The 22,118-nt window shown below is 39.4% G+C and overlaps 1 protein-coding gene across 2 annotated transcripts in view; it reads left to right on the top strand.

Annotated features, from left to right (window-relative positions):
- Window positions 1–2,707: 2,707 nt before the first annotated feature.
- APOA5 (apolipoprotein A5) overlaps window positions 2,708–22,118 on the top strand; it is an 89,225-nt gene continuing 69,814 nt past the window's right edge. The window contains exons 1-2 of one of the 2 annotated variants that reach the window (XM_053691381.1): window positions 2,725–2,774; window positions 9,949–10,029. In XM_053691381.1, coding sequence (XP_053547356.1) covers window positions 9,978–10,029 — 52 coding nt within the window. In that variant the 5' untranslated portion in view covers window positions 2,725–2,774; window positions 9,949–9,977. Of the gene's footprint in view, window positions 2,775–9,948; window positions 10,030–22,118 lie in introns of both variants that reach the window. The other variant, XM_053691382.1, reaches the window with a different exon arrangement.

The raw sequence follows: 22,118 nt of genomic DNA, 5'->3' as shown, positions 1-22,118 counted from the left end.
GGATCAGGTTGAGGTGCTCTTCACAGGGTTCTGACCAGTATCTTGTCAGCTCCATGCTGCTGTAGGTAGGGACGCTGCGCAGTGGCTAGCGTTGCCCTCAATAACTCTCCTACGATACCAGTGCTGTTGGGGTGCTGCTCCTTGTGCTAGGACACTATCCCACCGCTGCCGCCAAATGTTACGGTTGCCTCCAGGCTGGCTGGAAGTTGGACCATAGAAAAGGATGCTCCTAGCGCTCACCAAAGGAGCAGCAGCACCGTAGACACTATAACTGCTGCGTAGCCACCATACGTAATGCAGACTCTACGAACCACCGCTGCTGGGCTGGTATCTCGCCGTCTGCTCTGCGCCCTGGACCTACGACCACGCTCCAGTAGGTGAACCTCTTCCTTCTTTAGAGCGAAGCAGGATCAGGAACAAGAGCTCTTACAAAAGCTCAGTAGCTAAGGGAGTATGAAGAGCATAGCAATCCCTGTAGTGATTATAGCTGGCCCCTACAAACATGAGTCAAAGCTGCAAGTTAGAGGGTCAGAATAGGTCTGATGTGCTGGAACACACAGCCTGGTTTTTATTGAGGTTACATGCAAAAAAGACACTCTCAGGGGGAGGCATAAAATCCCCAATCACACATTTGATGCATTTAGATAGAGAGGCAACGTCCTTTGACAGGCCATAACAGCAGATAACATTACACACAAGAAAACAATGCAGTCCACCTTATCACTACTAGCAGTCTGATTAGACAATGGGAATGTTTTTCACTAAACTTAATTAGAGCTGATCCCAGCAAACTTGTATTTAGAATGCTTCTTGAAGCTGAACAAAGTTATCTCTTTAGTTCTGACCGAAGGGTCTGTCACATAGCACTTAATGGCACACAATGAAAACCAATGCCTCTGTAACAGTGCTCCCCCTCTGTGGAACACTCTGCTTGTGTGGCACCTGGCTCAGCAAGTCCCATTCACTGAACCAAGTGGGAGAAAGCCAGGGACAAGCTATTTTACAGGTCTGAGGACATAGTCTTAAAGGGGCATTGTTCACCAAAGTCACAATATGTCCCCAGACGGTTCTTAAAGGGCCATACACACCCAATAAAAGTTAATATGTTCTCAGGGGCACAATCTTCCAGGGGCCATAGTCATGAGGAAGGAGGCTGGCAAATAGGCTTCTCCACGATCCATGGAAGCAGGGCAATTTTTCATTTAAAGGGCCAGTTACAAATAGCAGTTTGTAACAGCATGTATATACACTGCATAGGTATGGTACAGACAGGGGCAGTGCCAGTCTCCCCTCTCACACACACTGATACACCATTACATGTATACACAGCACAGGTACAGCACACACAGCAGCAGTGCCAGCCTCCCTCTCACACACTGATACACCATGACATGTATACACAGCACAGGGATAGCACAGACAGCAGCAGTGCCAGCCTCCCTCTCACACACTGATACACCATGACATGTATACACAGCACAGGTACAGCACATACAGCAGCAGTGCAAGCCTCCCCCTCACACACTGATACACGATGACATGTATACACAGCACAGGTACAGCACAGACAGCAGCAGTGCCAGCCTCCCTCTCACACACTGATACACCATGACATGTATACACAGCACAGGTACAGCACAGACAGCAGCATTGCCAGCCTTCCTCTCACACACTGATACACCATGAAATTAATACCCAGCACAGGTACAGCACAGACAGCAGCAGTGCCAGCCTCCCCCTCACACACTGATACACCATGACATGTATACACAGCACAGGTACAGCACAGACAGCAGCAGTGCCAGCCTCCCTCTCACACACTGATACACCATGACATGTATACACAGCACAGGTACAGCACAGACAGCAGCATTGCCAGCCTTCCTCTCACACACTGATACACCATGAAATTAATACACAGCACAGGTACAGCACAGACAGCAGCAGTGCCAGCCTCCCCCTCACACACTGATACACCATGACATGTATACACAGCACAGGTACAGCACAGACAGCAGCAGTGCCAGCCTCCCCCTCACACACTGATACACCATGACATGTATACACAGCACAGGTACAGCACAGACAGCAGCAATTCCAGCCTCCCTCTCACACACTGATAGACCATGACATGTATACACAGCACAGGTACAGCACAGACAGCAGCAGTGCCAGCCTCCCTCTCACACACTGATACACCATGACATGTATACACAGCACAGGTACAGCACAGACAGCAGCAGTGCCAGCCTCCCTCTCACACACTGATACACCATGACATGTATACACAGCACAGGTACAGCACACACAGCAGCAGTGCCATCCTCCCTCTCACACACTGATACACCATGACATGTATACACAGCACAGGTACAGCACAGACAGCAGCAGTGCCAGCCTTCCTCTCACACACTGATACACCATGAAATTAATACACAGCACAGGTACAGCACAGACAGCAGCAGTGCCAGCCTTCCCCTCACACACTGATACACCATGACATGTATACACAGCACAGGTACAGCACAGATCATGCTCCTCTTGCAGACAATTAATAATGATATCCCTGCTCTGGTACACAAAGGGTTAGTAATCTGTGTTTGCTGTTTATAAAGCTGTCACCACGTGTATACTACAAGGTCAGCTCTTCTACAGACAGAATGAGATGGAAATCCGCACACATAGGGGCGTCACCGTGCCGAGTGCTTTGTGCTGCTTCTATAAGAAGTGAGTCAGGTATAGGACTTATCACAGGTGATGCATCTGCAGGACAGGTGAGAAGCTGAGGATGGGAGGGAAATATGCACAATAGGGATCCCCAATGGTGTCACATACAACAAGAACTGCTTTTATCTGACTTGTTAATGCAGAACACAAACACCCATGTACAGACCGGCAGAATCCCAGAACCCTCAGCACACAGATATTTATATATAGTCACACATGTATACACAGTTAAACACACACACACACATGTATTATACACATTCACACATGTATACACAGTTATACACACACACATGTATTATACACATTCACACATGTATACACAGTTATACACACACACATGCATTATACACATTCACACATGTATACACAGTTATACACACACACATGTATTATACACATTCACACATGTATACACAGTTATACACACACACATGTATTATACACATTCACAGATGTATACACAGTTACACACACACACACACACACACACACGTATACACAGTTATACACACACACACATGTATTATACACATTCACAGATGTATACACAGTTACACACACACACACACACACATGTATTATACACATTCACAGATGTATACACAGTTACACACACACACACACACACACATATATACACAGTTATACACACACACACACACATGTATTATACACATTCACAGATGTATACACAGTTACACACACACACACACACACACGTATACACAGTTATACACACACACACATGTATTATACACATTCACAGATGTATACACAGCTACACACACACACACACACGTATACACAGTTATACACACACACACACACATGTATACACAGTTATACACACACATTTATACACAGTTATACACACACACACACATGTATTATACACATCCACACATGTATACACAGTTATACACACACACACACACATGTATTATACACATACACACATGTATACACAGTTATACACACACACACACACACATGTATTATACACAGTTATACACATATGTATATATGTATTATACACATACACACTTGTATACACAGTCATAGACATACATATATGTATTATACACATACACACATGTATACACAGTTATACACACATTATATATATATATATATATATATATATATATATATATATATATATATTATACACATACACAAATGCATACACAGTTATACGCACATTTTATATATATATATATATATATATATATATGTGTGTGTATTATACGCATACACACTTTTATACACAGTTATAGACATATATATATATATATATATATATATATAATACACATACACGCATGTATACACAGTTATACATATATGTATTATACACACATATATGTATTTTACACATACACACATGTATACACAGTTATACACATACATTTATCTATTATACACATACACACATGTATACACAGTTAGACACACATATACATGCACTGGCCACTTTATTAGGTACACCTGTTCAATTACTTGGTAACACAAATTGCTAATCAGCCAATCACATGGCAGCATCTCAATGCATTTAGGCATCTAGATGTGGGGAAGACGTCTTGCTTAAGTTCAAACCGAGCATCAGAATGGGGAAGAAAGGGGATTTAAGTGACTGTGAATGTGGCATGGTTGTTGGTGCCAGACGGGCAACGGTAACTCAAATAACTACTTATTACAACCAATGTATGCAGAATACCATCTCTGAATGCACAACACATCAAACAGCAGATGGGCTACAGCAGCAGAAGACCACACTGGGTGCCACTCCTGTCAGCTAAGAATAGGAAACCGAGGCTACAATTCGCACAGGCTCACCAAAATTGGACAATAGAAGATTGGAAAAACGTTGCCTGGTCTGATGAGTCTTTATTTCAGCTGTAACATTCAGATGGTAGGGTCAGAATTTGGCGTAAACAACATGAAAGCATGTATCCATCCTGCCTTGTATCAACGGTTCAGGCTGGTGGTGGTAGTGTAATAGTGTGGAGGATATTTTCTTGGCACACTCTGGGCCCCTAAGTACCAGTAGAGCATTGTTTAAATGCCACGGCCTACCTGAGTATTGTTGCTGACCATGGCCACCCCTTTATGACTACAGTATACCAATCTCCTAATAGCTACTTCCAGCAGGATAATGCACCATGTCACAAAGCTCAAATCATCTCAAACTGGTTTCTTGAGCATGACAATGAGTTCACTGTACTCCAATGGCCTCCACAGTCCCCAGATCTCAATCCAATAGAGCACCTTTGGGATGTGGTGGGACGGGAGATTTGCATCATGGATGTGCAGCCGACAAATCTGCAGCAACTGCGTGATGCTATCATGTCAATATGGACCAAAATCTCTGAGGAATCTTTCCATCACCTTGTTGAATCTATGCCACGAAGAATTAAGGCAGTTCTGAAGGCAAAAGGGGGTCCAAACTGGTACTAGCAAGGTGTACCTAATAGTGGCCAGTGAGTGTATATGTATTACACACATGTATACACAGTTATACACTCACTCACTCACACACACACATATATATATATATATATGTATTTTACACACACATATATATGTATTATACACATACACACATGTATACACAGTTATAAACACATATGTATTATACACATACACACATGTATACACAGTTATACACTTACTCATACATATATATGTATTATACACATATGTGTACGCGGTTATATACACATGTATTATACACACGTTAACACAGTTATACACACATATGTATTATACACATACACACATGTATACACAGTTATACGCACACACACATGTATTATACACATACACACATGTATACACATATTTATCTATTACACACAACCTCACATGTATACACAGTTATGCACACACTTTTGTATTATACACATATATACAGTTATATACACACACACATATATGTATTATACACATACACACATGTATACACAGTTATACACACATATGTATTACACACATACCCGTTTACACAGTTGTACAAACACACACACATATTTATTATACACATACACATGTATACATATATACCCACACACATATGTATTATACACATACACACATATGTATTAAATATATACACACACATATGTATTATATACACACATATGTATTATACACACAAACACACACATATACATATATATATATATATATATACACAAACAAAAAGGTATAAGCGCACATCCATTTTCAAAAGAACAACATATTTTTTGAACTGCTGCAAAAAAAATGCCTGCAAACAACATCAAGAGACAACTATTCTTTTTAAATAAAATTGGGATCTTAGTCACACAATATGGCCATATTTTGCTTAGCCAGTCACCACTTACAAGGTGCCCCAATATAGACTGGTCCTAACACTACAGTCCTTTTGCCATCGTTCCTTTTACTCTTCATAATAGAATGAGACTCCCTGGCTTAATTTTCACAACTCCATTACACTGTCATGAGCACACCTGAGCTTGGTTGGGGAGCTTAAACCAATGGGAGATGGTCAGTCTCCCTGATTAAATACAAATATTGCCCCAATATAGACTGGTCCTAACACTACAGTCCTTTTGCCACAGAGGGCTGAATCATTCCTGCTTTTACTCTTCATAATAGAATGAGACTCCCTAGCTTAATATTCACAACTCCATTCAGAGGCGTAACTATAAACCACAGGGCCCAGGTGCAAGAATCTAATTTTTACTTTTAACACCGAAAAAAATGTGAATCAAATTACATGTCTGCAAAAGGAGGTACCCTGTGCCCACAGTCTGTGAGATGGTCTGACCCCCTATTACTGTATATAGTGACACTGTTTAACCCACCAGTACTGTATATAGTGTTGCCACCTCGGCCATGTTTTCCTGGACTCTTATGAGCTACACATGCTGCAGGGTGTGCAGAGGGTAACATGTATTGTGTCTTTGGACATCATGTGATGAACAGCACATTACACGTTCCTCCCTGCTTACCCTGCAGCATGTGTAACTCATAAGTGTCCAGGAAAACATGGCCGAGGTGGCAACCCTAACTGTATATAGTGAGTCAGTGACACAGTCTGTAATCTGTCGGTGAGATGGCTGGCCTGACCCTACCCGCCCCAGTACTTTATAAAGTGACCACAGTAGTCTGTGACATGGTCCAGCCCCCCGTACTGTATATAGTGGTACTGTATAGACTGACACTGTTTACCCCCTCCCCCCCCCTGATGCTGTAATAACAAGGTCTGTAATTTGCTGGTTCCACAAACATACACACACAGTCACATACATACATACATACACACATAAACACCAATGCGTAAAACAGAAACACTAACCCCTGTAGTAAGAGACACTAGTGAAGCATCATGTCACACTCACATGATATCAGTGTAGGCAGTGGCAGGGCAACGTTTTTTATTGTAAATTTTTTTTTATTTTTTTTTTAAGTTGGGCCCCCACCCTTGGGGGCCCAGTCGCAATTGCGACCTCTGCACCCCCTGTAGTTTTGCCCCTGACTCCATTACACTGTCATGAGCACACCTGAGCTTGGGTGGGGTGCTTAAACCAATGGGAGATGGCCATATTTTGCTTAGCCAGTCACCACTTACAAGGTGCCCCAATATAGACTGGTCCTAACACTACAGTCCTTTTGCCACAGAGGGCTGAATCATTCCTGCTTTTACTCTTCATAATAGAATGAGACTCCCTAGCTTAATATTCACAACTCCATTACACTGTCATGAGCACACCTGAGCTTGGGTGGGGTGCTTAAACTAATGGGAGATGGTCAGTCTCCCTGATTATTTTTAAATACAGATACAAAATTTGTTTTTTTTAGCACACCTTACAAAAAGTTTAAATACACATCTTTGGGAGTGCTGCCAATATGACCCAGTAATTACACAAACAAAAAGGTATCAGCACACATCAATTTTCAAAAGCACAACATGTTTTTTGAACTGCTGCAAAACAATGCCTGCAAACAACATCAAGAGACAACTATTCTTTTTAAATAAAATTGGGATCTTAGTCACACAATATGGCCATATTTTGCTTAGCCAGTCACCACTTACAAGGTGCCCCAATATAGACTGGTCTTAACACTATAGTCCTTTTGCCACAGAGGGCTGAATTTGCAGCAGTTCAAAAAATATGTTGTGCTTTTGAAAATGGATGTGCGCTGATACCTTTTTCTTTGTGTATTTGTATGTGTATTTAAACTTTTTGTAAGGTGTGCTAAAAAAACAAATTTTGTATCTGTATTTATATATATATATATATATATATATATATATATATATATATATATATATATATATATATATATATACTAGGTGATAAGCCTGTCCAGAGGGCAGTCTATGTTTAAAAAAATACAAACCCCCAAGCTAAAGTTACAAAAAATACACAGTTGTACACACACACACACATGTATACACAGTTGTACGCAAACACATTTACATATATACACACACGTATACAAATTGCACACACACATTTATATATATATATATATATATACGCACATGTATGCACAGGTGTACATACACAAATATTTACATATACACACACAAACAAAACATCTGCACAGTTGTATACACATGCGTATATACAGTTGTACACACATATTTACAATTATACACACATGTATACACAGATGTACCTATATGCATAGAGACATGTATACACAGTTGTACACAAACACATATTTACATATATACACATGTATACACATTTGTATACACGCATATTTACATATACACACACACAGCTATACACAGTTGTACACGCACATATTTACATATACACACACACAACTATACACAGATGTAAACACACATATTTACATATACACACACAGCTATTTACATATACACACACATGTACACACAGATGTTACAACACACATATATATCATACACATACAAAATGTATACACAGTTGTACACACATATTTACATACACACACACACACATATGCACAGTTGTACACAAACACATTTACATATATACACAAGTATACAGTTATACACACACACATACATTTACATATACACACACATGTATACACAGTTGTACACACTCATATTTACATATACACACACAAGTATACACAGTTGTACACACTCATATTTACATATACACACACAAGTATACACAGTTGTACACACACATTTACATACATATATATATATATATATATATATACACACACATTTACATATATACACACATATATTTACATATATACAGTTATACACACATACACAGTTATACACACACATGTATACACAGTTGTACACACATTTACATATATGCAGACACTCATTTACATATATACACACATGTATTCACATATATAAACATGTATACACAGTTATACACACACACACATATATATATATATATACACACACACATGTATACACAGTAGCACAAAAACATATTTACATATACACACACATACATTTACATATATACACACACACATATATACATATATACACACATACGTATACACAGTTATACACACACATGTATACACAGTTGTACACACATTTACATATATACACACACATTTACATATATACACACACACACGTATACACAGTAGTACACAAACATATTTACATATACACACGTATGCACAGACATACCTACACACTCATATATACATGCAAACATTTATACACAGTTGTACACACAGCCACGTTTACATATATACACAAATCTATACAGTTGTACACACCTACAGTATATATATATATATATATATATATATATATACACACACACGTAAGCACAGTTGTACACAAACACACACACACATATATACACACACAAAGACATGTAAACACAGTTGTACACACACATATACACACAATATATGTGTATACATATACATATACACACACATACAATATATGTGTGTATACATATACATATACACACACATAGGCATATGTATACCTGTGCGTATACACACGTATATGTATGTATACACACACACACAGACAAACACAGATTTAGGGTAGCAGGTGTCACAGATTCAGGGCTGGGGGCATCACACAGATTTAGGGCTGTGGTCATCAGACAGATTTAGGATTAAAGATGTAACAAAATGATCAAACTCTTATGAAGTCACCTCTATGCACATGACAGTGGTTCTGCTAGTAGTATTTAAAGAGACATTTTCTTGCTTCTTGCTCAGAACGACCTCTTTATTTATCTGACATCATTATGGTGATTCCAAGTTGGGTGTATCTGGTTATTTTGGCTGTTCTGACAACAGGTGAGATATACCTTCAAAAGAGAAATATTGCTGCCGAATTAGAAGATAAGTATGAAATGAAACGCCATTTTATTTGTAAGACTTCACACAATGTGAGAGATCAGACCCTCTAAGTAAGACAGAAACTGTTAAGTGAGAAGGGGACCCTATGCATTTGACTATACCTTTTGTGGTAGACTGGACCATGCGCATGTTACTGGACCTCTTGTGGATTGAACCTTTTTGAGAGAATGGACCTTACACATGAGATTGGACCTCTTGTGAGACTGGACCTCTTGTGAGACTGGACCTTACACATGAGACTGGGCCTCTTATGAGACTGGACCTTACGCATGAGACTGGATCTCTTGTGAGACTGAATTTTACACATGAGACTGGACCTCTTGTGAGACTGCACCTTATGCATGTTACTGGACCTTTTGTGAGACTGGACTTCTTGTGAGACTGGACCTTACGCATGTTACTGGACCTTTTGTGAGACTGGACCTCTTGTGAGACTAGACCTTACGTTTGTTACTGGAACTTTTGTGAGACTGGACTTCTTGTGAGACTGGACCTTACGCATGTTAGTGGACCTCTTGTGAGACAGGACCTCTTGTGAGACTGGACCTTGTGCATGTTACTGGACCTTTTGTGAGACTGGACTTCTTGTGAGACTGGATCTTACACATAAGATTGGACCTCTTGTGAGACTGAATCTTATGCATGATACTGGACCTCTTGTGAGACTGCACCTCTTGTGAGATTGGACCTCTTGTGAGACTGGACCTTACGCATGTTACTGGACCTTTTGTGAGACGGACTCTTTGTGAGACTGGACCTTACACATGAGATTGGACCTCTTGTGAGACTGGACCTTACACATGTTACTGGACCTTTTGTGAGACTGTACTTCTTGTTAGACTGGATCTTACGCATGTTACTGGACCTTTTGTGAGACTGGACTTCTTGTGAGACTGCACCTCTTGTGAGATTGGATCTCTTGTGAGCGGGTGGGGGTTACTTGTATTGTAGAGGAGGGTTCTTGTGTGGTTTTTATTTGTAAAAGAGCTGCATTAAGTTTTTTTAAGTGCTATTGTAATTTGTTTTAGTGTTAGGGTTTAGTGTCTTTTTTTTTTATTTAGGTGGGGAGGTTTTTTTTTTTAATATTTTATTTATTTGAAAGCATACAGTACACAAAAGAAATACTTTTCAACAATGTTATACATGCTGTTACAAAGGAGGACATGGGAGATATCCCAATTATTCTGGGTTTCAAGATTTACTAACAATATAACGAGTACTCCCTGTCCTCTATAACTGAGTACACAAATATATGATATAGTGCTTATTACATTTACAACATCTCACTTGTCAAAGTGCTCCTGCATGCCTTCATTTTCCATTTTTTTTACCTGAGATCTACAGCTCGAACCGCTCGAGCCTTCCCCCCCCTCCCCCCTCCCCAGCCGGGGCAGAGGATGGGGAACACAGAAATCATCTAACAATGTCGGCTATCCTGCTGAGGCCTTTATTAAAGTACTTCCACTCACCCATATCTGGAGGTCCGCTCCCCAGGGTGCCAGAGACCCGCCCAATTGACTAATTGCCTATCCTAGTGTCAAGGCGGTCCTACCCCCTATCGAAGTTAAGCTTCCATTCTCCCCTAAGTTGTGCCTCAAGGATGTAAATTATTTTTCTGAGTGGGTATAGTATCTGAATTTGTTGCGTAGGGGCTAGAGTCTTAATATATTCTTCCCATTTTTTCAGGAAGTGTGTAGTCCTATTCTGAAGATCCCCCAGAGCATCGACCTGTTCATAAACCATCTGCTGGGCAAGACCATCCCTTCAGATGGGCAAGACCGGGCGACTCACCCTTCAGCCAATATTTAAAAATAAGTTTCCTAGCCTGTAAGATTATGATATGTAAGAGTGTCCTGACTCCCCGGGGTTGGTCTTGGAGGTCTAGAAAGACTATAGCCTGAGGCGAGAGGATCATATGAGTTTTAAAAACCTTGTTCACCCAGAAGGCTAGCATGCCCCAGAATCCATACAATTTTGGACAAGACCAAATCATATGTAGGAGGTCCGCTTTTGGGGCCGCACACTTTGGACACTTTGCCATCTGAGTTAGGGTCACAAACTTTATACAGCTTAGGTGTGATGTATGCCTGATTAAGCAATTTAGTGTGAGCCTCACTAGTGTCTTATGACAGAGAGGCTTTCCTGACCTTTTGTATGCTCTGCTGTATTAAAGGGACTGGGATTTCTGTGTGTAGTATGTCTGAGCACCTTTCACTAATTTGTTTTAGCAGGGTGTTATTGTCCTCACGTCCTAGAGTTTTATAGGTTGATGAAATGGAGGTATTGCCTTTTTGAAAAGAAGAAGCCAGTGCATAGATAGGGTAATCCACCTCCGGCATATTTCCAGCCGAAAGCAAGGAGGTTATGTAGTGTTTTATTTGCAAGTATGCAAAGTGGTGCGATTTCGGGAGGTTGTAAAGCCGTTGTAGGTTTACAAAGGTAAATACCGTTTTCCCATCAGCCTCCAGAAGTTTTGAGACGGAATTGATACCTTTGTCTCTCCATTCTCTAAAAGATTTAGAGGTAAGACCTGGGATAAAGTTGGGGTTTCCCTGTATCGGTATAGGTGGGGAGTTTTTATGGTGCATGTAGCTTAGTGTTAGGTATTTTTGTGGTAGACTGGACCATACTCATGTTACTGAACCTCTTGTGAGATTGGACCTTTTTGTGAGACTGGACCTTACACATGAGAGTGGGTCTCTTGTGAGACTGGACCTTACACATGAGACTGGGCCTCTTGTGAGATTGGACCTTACGCATGAGACTGGACCTCTTGTGAGACTGGATCTTATGTATGAGACTGGACCTCTTGTGAGACTGAAACTTACGCATGTTACTGAACCTTTTGTGAGACTGGACTTCCCTTGAGACTGGACCTTATGCATAAGACTGGACCTCTTGTGAGACTAGACCTTATGCTTGTTACTGGAACTTTTGTGAGACTGGACTTCTTGTGAGACTGGACCTCTTGTGAGACTGGAACTTACGCATGTTATTGGACCTCTTGTGAGATGGGACTTCTTGTGAGACTGGACCTTATGCATGTTACTGGACCTTTTGTGAGACTGAACTTCTTGTGAGACTGGATCTTACACATGAGATTGGACCTTTTGTTAGACTGGATCTTACGCATGATACTGGACCTCTTGTGAGACTGCACCTCTTGTGAGATTGGACCTCTTGTGAGACTGGACCTTACGCATGTTACTGGACCTTTTGTGAGACGGACTCCTTGTGAGACTGGACCTTACACATGAGATTGGACCTCTTATGAGACTGGATCTTACGCATGATACTGGACCTCTTGTGAGATTGGATCTCTTGTGGGGGGTTGGGGGTTACTTGTATTGTAGAGGAGGGGTCTTGTGTTTTTTTTTATTTGTAAAAGAGCTGTATTAACTTTAGGACAATGCCCTACAAAAGGTTCTTTTAAGTGCTATTGTAATTTATTTTTAGTGTTAGGGTTTAGCAGGGTTTTTTGTTTTAGGTGGGGGGGGGGTTTATAGTGCATGTAGGTTAGTGTTAGGTATAATGGTGTTTTTTTATTTTGGATAATGTCTTTTTTATTTTAAGTAACTTACGGACAGATTACGAGTTTTGCGTTAGAGGCTATGCGGTGCTAACGAGCAGTTTTGTCTCACCGCTCACTTACCTGCAGCGCTAGTATTACAGGTTTTTACAAACCCAGCTTTAAAAGGCAAGAAGTGAGCGTTGAGCAAAATTCTGCTCCTTACCGCACTCCAATACCAGCGCTGCTTAAGTCAGCGATGAGCTGGTCGTACGTGCTCGTGCACGATTTCCCCATAGGAATCAATGGGGACAGCCGGCTGAGAAAAAGTCTAACACCTGCAAAAAAGCAGCGTAAAACTCAGTAACGCAGCCCCATTGATTCCTATGGGGAAACACATTTTATGTTTACACCTAACACCCTAACATGAACCCCGAGTCTAAACACCCCTAATCTTACACTTATTAACCCCTAATCTGCTGCCCCAACATCCCCGACACCTACATTATAGTTATTAACCCCTAATCTACTGCTCCGGACACTGCCGCCACCTACATTATACTTATGAACCCCTAATCTGCTGCCCCCAACATCGCTGACACCTACATTATATTTATTAACCCCTAATCTGCCACCCCCAATGTTGCCGCAACCTACCTACACTTATTAACCCCTAATCTGCCGCCCCCAACGTCGCCGCCACTATAATAAACATATTAACTCCTAAACCGCCGCACTCCCGCCTCGCAAACATTAGTTCAATATTATTAATCCCTAATCTGCTGTCCCTAACATCGCCACCACCTACCTACATTTATTAACCCCTAACCTGCTGCCCCCAACGTCGCCGCCACTATACTAAATGTATTAACCCCTAAACCTAAGTCTAACCCTAACACCCCCTAACTTAAATATAATTACAATAAATCTAAATAAAAATTAATATTATTACCTAAATAATTCCTATTTAAAACTAAATACTTACCTGTAAAATAAACCCTAACATAGCTACAATATAACTAATAGTTACATTGTAGCTAGTTTAGGGTTTATTTTTATTTTACAGGCAAGTTTATATTTATTTTAACTAGGTAGAATAGTTATTAAATAGTTATTTACAATAACACCTAACACTACACTATAATACACCTAACACTACACTATAATTAAATAAATTAACTACATTAACAACAATTAAATAAATTAAATTAAATTAGCTAAAGTACAAAAAACCCCCACTAAATTACAGAAAATAATAAACAAATTACAAGATATTTAAACTAATTACACCTAACCTAATAGCCCTATCAAAATAAAAAAAGCACCCCCAAAATAAAAAAAAACCTAGCCTAAACTAAACTACCAATAGTTAAAAGGGCCTTTTGCAGGGCATTGCCCCAAAATAATCAGCTCTTTTACCTGTAAAAAAAAATACAAACAACCCCCCAGTAAAACACACCACCCACACAACCAACCCCCCAAATAAAATACTATCTAAAAAAACCTAAGCTCCACATTACCCTGAAAAGGGCATTTGGATGGGCATTGCCCTTAAAAGGACAGTTAGCTCTTTTGCGGCCCAAACCCTAATCTAAAAAATAAAACCCACCCAATACACCCTTAAAAAACCTAACACTAACCCCCTGAAGATCGACTTACTGTTCTGAAGATCCGACATCCATCCTCAAGGAAGCGGCAGAAGTCTTCATCCAACCGGGCCGAAGTCCTCAATGAAGCCGAGAGAAGTCTTCATCCAAGCCGGGCGAAGTGGTCCTCCAGACGGGCAGAAGTCTTCATCCAGACGGCATCTTCTATCTTCATCCATCCGACGCGAAGCGGCTCCATCTTCAAGACATCCGACTCGGAGCATCCGCTTCAAACAAAGTCTTCTTACTGAATGACGGTTCCTTTAAGTGACGTCACCCAAGCCAATAGAATGCAAGCTCAATCCTATTGGCTGATTGGATCAGCCAATAGGATTTCTTCAACCTTAATTCCGATTGGCTGATAGAATTCTATCAGCCAATCGGAAATGAAGGGACGCCATCTTGGATGATGTCATTTAACCCCTTAATGACCACAATGTACCCTGTATGTCACTGGTCGTTAAGGGTTTTTTCAGGACATAATAGCACAAGTCTAGCAACAACACGCTATTAATGCCCTCCCTCCAGCAGGCTTTGTGGAATAGAGCAGTCTCAACGCTGGTGGCAAGACCACGCTATAAAACAATCAAGTCCCAAAAAATGTCCAGCGACATACAGAGTACATCGCTGGTCCTTAAGGGGTTAAAGGAACCGTCATTCAGTGTTAGCCGTCGGATGAAGAGGATGCTCCGTGTCGGATGTCTTGAAGATGGACCGCTCCACACCGGATGGATAAGATAAAAGATGCCATCTGGATGAAGACTTATGCCCGTCTGGAGGACCACTTCGCCCGGCTTGGATGAAGACTTCTCCCGGCTTCGTTGAGGACTTCGGCCCGGTTGGATGAAGACTTCTCCCGGTAAGGTGATCTTCAAGGGGTTAGTGTTAGTTTTTTTAAGAGGGTATTGGGTGGGTTTTAGAGTAGGGTTGGTTGTGTGGGTGGTGGGTTTTAATGTTGGGGGGATTTGTCATTTTCTTTACGGGTAAAAGAGCTGATTACTTTGGGGCAATGCCCCGCAAAAGGCTCTTTTAAGGGCTATTTGTAATTTAGTGTAGGGTAGAGCTTTTTTTATTTTGGGGGGGCTTTTTTATTTTGTTAGGGGGATTAGATTAGGTATAATTAGTTTAAAAATCTTGTAATTTGTTTATTATTTTCTGTAATTTAGTGGGGGTTTTTGTACTTTAGCTAATTTTATTTAATTGTATTTAATTTAGGGAATTAATTTAATTATTGTGTAGTGTTAGGTGTAATTGTAACTTAGGTTAGGTTTTATTTTACAGGTACTTTTGTATTTATTTTAGCTAGGTAGCTAGTAAATAGTTAATAACTATTTACTAACTGTTCTACCTAGTTAAAATAAATACAAACTTGCCTGTAAAATAAAAATAAACCCTAAGCTGGCTACAATGTAACTATTAGTTATATTGTAGCTAGTTTAGGGTTTATTTTATAAGTAAGTATATAGTTTTAAATAGGAATTATTTAGGTAATAATATTAATTTTTATTTAGATTTATTGTAATTATATTTAGGTTAGGGGTGTTAGGGTTAGACTTAGGTTTAGGGGTTAATAACTTTAATATAGTGGCGGCGACGTTGGGGGCGGCAGATTAGGGGTTAATAAATGTAGGTAGGTGGCGGCGATGTTAGGGCCGGCAGATTAGGGGTTAATAATATTTAACTAATGTTTGCGAGGCGGGAGTACGGCGGTTTAGGGCTTAATATGTTTATTATAGTGGCGACGACGTTGGGGGCGGCAGATTAGGGGTTAATAAGTTTAGGTAGGTGGCTGCAACATTGGGGGCGGCAGAGTAGGGGTTAATAAATATAATGTAGGGTTCGGCGATGTTGGGGGCAGCAGATTAGGGGTTTATAAGTATAATGTAGGTGGCGGCGGTGTCCGGAGCGGCAGATTAGGGGTTAATAATTATAATGTAGGTGTCTGCGATGTTGGGGGCAACAGATTAGGGGTTAATAAGTGTAAGATTAGGGGTGTTTAGACTCAGGGTTCATGTTAGGGTGTTAGGTGTAGACATAAAATGTATTTCCCCATAGGAATCAATGGGGCTGCGTTAGTGAGTTTTACGCTGCTTTTTTGCAGGTGTTAGACTTTTTTTCAGCTGGCTCTCCCCGTTGATTCCTATGGGGAAATCGTGCATGAGCATGTTACACCAGCTCACCGCTAACGTAAGCAGCACTGGTATTGGAGTGCAGTAATGAGCAAAATTTTGCTCAACGCTAACTTCTTGTCTTTTAACGACGGGTTTGTAAAAACCCGTAATACCAGCGATGTAGATAAGTGAGCGGTGAGTGAAAACTGCTCGTTAGCACTGCATAGCCTCTAACGCAAAACTCGTAATCTGTCCGTAAGTTACTTAAATAAAACTGCTCCTTAGCACCGCACATCCTCTAACGCAAAACTCGTAATCTGGGCCTATATTTTCTGACACAGTATAGCAACCAATTTAAAAAAGTTAGGACCATTGTACAACAGAATCTAGATTTACTAACTAGACTAGATGAGACATTGAGAGGATGTCTTGAACAAGATATACAATTTGTATCCAGAAGAGCACCGACAATAGAAAGCAAAATTACACAATATGTTTATAATAGTACAAAGAAATCCAAGGAATTGTGGCTTAGTAAAAAAGGCTTCTTTAGATGTGGAAGACATTGCAATGTATGTCAACACTGTATAGGAGGGAATACCTTTTCTTCAACCTCCACAAGTAATACCTATACTATCAACTACAGGCTAGACTGTTGTTCCTGCTATGTCATTTATTAAATTACTTGTGGAATATGTGAAAACCAATAAACAGGTTGCACGAGTAGACCTTTGAAAGACATAATTCGGGAACACCTAACTTCACTAGAAAAAGACCTCCCAAAACCCCCAGTTGTCAAACATTTCTTTAAACACAGAGGAAATACAGGCAATAAATGTACACTACAATTCCAAGCTTTTGACTATATATCTAAAAACGTAAGGGGGGGGGGGGTGGTGATAGGTTTAGAAAACTATTAGACAAGGAAGCACAGTGGATTTTCAGGTTAGGTACAAAGGAGCCTAGAGGTATAAATTCTAGGTGGGATATTTAGAATTCAAGGGCCTGATAAAGAAAATATTAAGAATCTGAGGTAATTCATTTGAGATATATAATACTCCAAATATAGTCCTTTATGTCCTTATAATTATGTATCACATCTCCCATTTTTGTAATTAATGTCAGGTTTTTACATGTAAAGTTTATACAAAGTCCATAGCTTCACAAGTACTGAATCTACAGATTGACTATGTCTGAATTTAGTGTGTTGTGTATAATTGATAGTGATAATCTTTATATCCTACTCTACAAACCTTCTAAATTGAATGGATATACTTCTACACACTAAATCAGACAGCCACGATATATGTGTCATCCCTGTTTTATGTAATAATTTGCATAATTTGTTATGAGGGGCTTGTAGCACTGTGTGTGTCTTCGACTTTGTAATTTAATTATTTACATGCAACATTGTATTTTATTTATTTTGGTTTTAACATTTGTATATCAGATGAATAATGATTGGTACGTTTAGGTGTGAGGAGGTGGCTAAGTTTCCTGGGATAGCGTATAAACAGGCTCCTAGATCCTCACACCCACATCTTTGACAAAGCACCAGAAGGGCGTGAAAAGCGTCAGATGATGTCATCGCCGTATGTACCTACGTAGGCTCCAGGTCACTGTCTGTTTTATTGAGACTGATCTGTTTTATGTAATGTGAATTTAAAAGGTATGTTTTATCCTTATCTCCTCCAGCAGTGTGATGCCTCTGTTCTCAATGTACATTGATCCTTCGGTTTTGGGCTACACATATATATGTAAAACACAGTATAAAACATATATAACACAGTATAATATAATATATAAAATAGTATAATATACTGTATATATATATATATATATATATATATATATATATATATACAGTATATACTGTATAAAACACAGTATAATACACACATATATATAACAGTATAATACACACACACACATATATATAACACAGTATAATACACACACATATATATATATATATATATATATATATATATATATATATATATATATAAAAATATATATATATATAAATATATATATATAAAACAATATAATACACACACACACACATATATATACAGTATATATAACACAGTATAATACAAAGAGCTGGCAGTGGTGTTTATGGTAATATATATATAAAACACAGTATAATACACACATATATATAACAGTATAATACACACACACACATATATATAACACAGTATAATACACACACATATATATATATATATATATATATATATATATATATATATATATATATATATATATATAACAATATAATACACACACACATATATATACAGTATATATAACACAGTATAATACAAAGAGCTGGCAGTGGTGTTTATGGTAATAATCACTCAAGAAGTTTGGACAACAGCACACTTATTCTTAGGCTTGTGGGGCACGGAATAAAGGACCTGCCACGTCCAAAAATACAATCCAAGCAACAAAGGGTATTCCAGCCTCCAAAATTTATAACACTCGCAGCCAGGGAAGTGCTCAGACACAACAGCGTGTCGAATCCAGTCACGTGACGCTCTTCACGTAGTGTACACACCCTCTTGCTTGACGTCCGTAATGACGTATCGGTATTTACTCATCTGCTCCGGTGCAAAGGAAAAAAGGAGCGCTCCATCCACGCCCACCAAAGAAACACTGTAACTGCAAAGTCCAGCGCACCCGGCAGCAATGAGACTCAACAAATAAATATGCCAAGAAGTATACCTGTTTATTTAGAACATGTTGATCAAGGGGCTAAGACAAGCCAAATAAGCCAAATGGCCAAATATTCCAACACGCAAGAAAAAGGCAGCATATGACAGGCAGCAGTATGGGGAAAGAAAAATTAGGTCAGACGCGTTTCCTTATGTTGTTACATAGCAATCCTCAGTGACCATGTTTGTTACCCACAATTCAATGCCTTTTATACACACCTGTAGTGCAATCACAGCACTAAAAGGACTAATTAGTGTATAGCCAATAGAAAAGGAAAAATAGGAATGTGGGCAAAACAGATCACTGTGGTTACAACGCATCAACATAAAAATATATATGTGTGTTTTCAAAATATTTAATAACCAAATACATACAATAAATTAGGCACTATAAATATATACAAAGTAAGTATAATTGATGTAAGTGTGAAATAATTTTTACAAACGTGTAAACTTCTAATTTCACAAAAAATTAAATAAATAGAATAGTGCCATATTAGTTTGAAAAAAGAAAGATATTGGAATTAATATACAATAATTAAAAAGCAAAAAACTGAATAGAGTGAAAAAAATAAAAAATGTAAATAAAAATAAGAAGGTACTAAGAACTTATTGATCTACAAATAATCTTACATCCCAATCAAAATTTAACCCTGCCGGCACTCTAGTGCCCAGCTGAAAAATCCAATAAACTTCCCTTTTACTGAGAGTAGTGCCTCTATTTCCACCTCTTGGGTGTCTAGAGATCAATTGGATTGCTTGGAATGTTAACAATGAACTATCAGAATTGTGGTGTCGTTTGAAATGCAGTGAGATGGGGGTAGTGGACTCTGGGTCCTCAATTGAGCGTAGATGCTCAAGAAAACGATCCTTTAGCGCACGTGTCGTTTGTCCCACGTACTGCCTGAGGCACCCCCTGCAGGTCAAAAGATATATGACATAGCAAGAATTGCATGTCATATGTTCACGAATTTCAAAAGTCTTGTGGTTATTACTTGATGTAAAACTAGTGCCAAAAGTTGCATAGGCACATGACTTACATCTCGTACTACCACATTTGAAGAAACCAGGTTTAATTAAAAGCCAATTTCTGTGTGACTGTTGCCTTGGCAACATAGAAGGAGACAGTATGCTCCCTAGTGTTTGGGCCCTACGAGATACAAAACATACACCCTCTTTGACTATATCCACCAGGGTGTCATCAGTGGTCAATATAGGGAGTGCCTTCCTGATTATGTCACAGATTTTACCATATTCCATGCTGTAAGAAGTAATGAATTTTAGTTGTTTGGACCTATCTGTATTCTTTGATCTACCAGACACAAAAAGATCCTTTCTGTCAAGAAGATCAATATCTCGTTTTGTTTGTTGTAAATAATTAGGAGAATACCCTCTCTGGGCTAACCTTTCAGTTAGTTCATTGGAATGTTTTTCATAGCTCAATTGGTTGGTGCAGTTACGCTTAACCCTTATGTACTGGCTCTTAGGGATAGACTGTATAGTGTGCTTTGGATGACATGATTTGGCATTCAAAATGGTATTTCCAGATGTGGGTTTACGGAACAATTCAATATCAATGCACAAAGACTGAAGATTAGAGTGTAACTCAATGTCCAAAAAGGAAATTGAATGTTCGTTACTTTCCATAGTGAACCTTAGATTCAGAGCATTGTTCTGTAAATAAGCAAGAAACGATTCAAGGAGATCTACCGGACCCTTCCAAATCAACAAAATATCGTCGATGTAACGACCAAAATAATGTATATACTCTCTGAAGGGGTTCCCATCTCCATAGACATGGGACAGCTCCCACCAACCCAAATAAAGGTTGGCATAGGAAGGGGCAAACTTAGCCCCCATTGCTGTCCCACGCCTCTGGAGATAGAAATCACCCTCAAAAAGAAAATAATTGTGGGTCAACAAATATTCAACGGAGACCTCAATGAATCGCTTCAGAGCAACATCATATGTGGAAAATGTGTCCAAAAAGAACTGAATAGCCTGGCACCCTTTGTCATGAGGAATACAAGTATACAGA

Source organism: Bombina bombina, chromosome 8, assembly GCF_027579735.1.
Source record: "Bombina bombina isolate aBomBom1 chromosome 8, aBomBom1.pri, whole genome shotgun sequence".
Lineage (NCBI taxonomy): Eukaryota > Metazoa > Chordata > Amphibia > Anura > Bombinatoridae > Bombina > Bombina bombina.
Note: the sequence above shows the minus strand (reverse complement) of the source record. Positions and strands in the feature narration are given on the sequence as shown.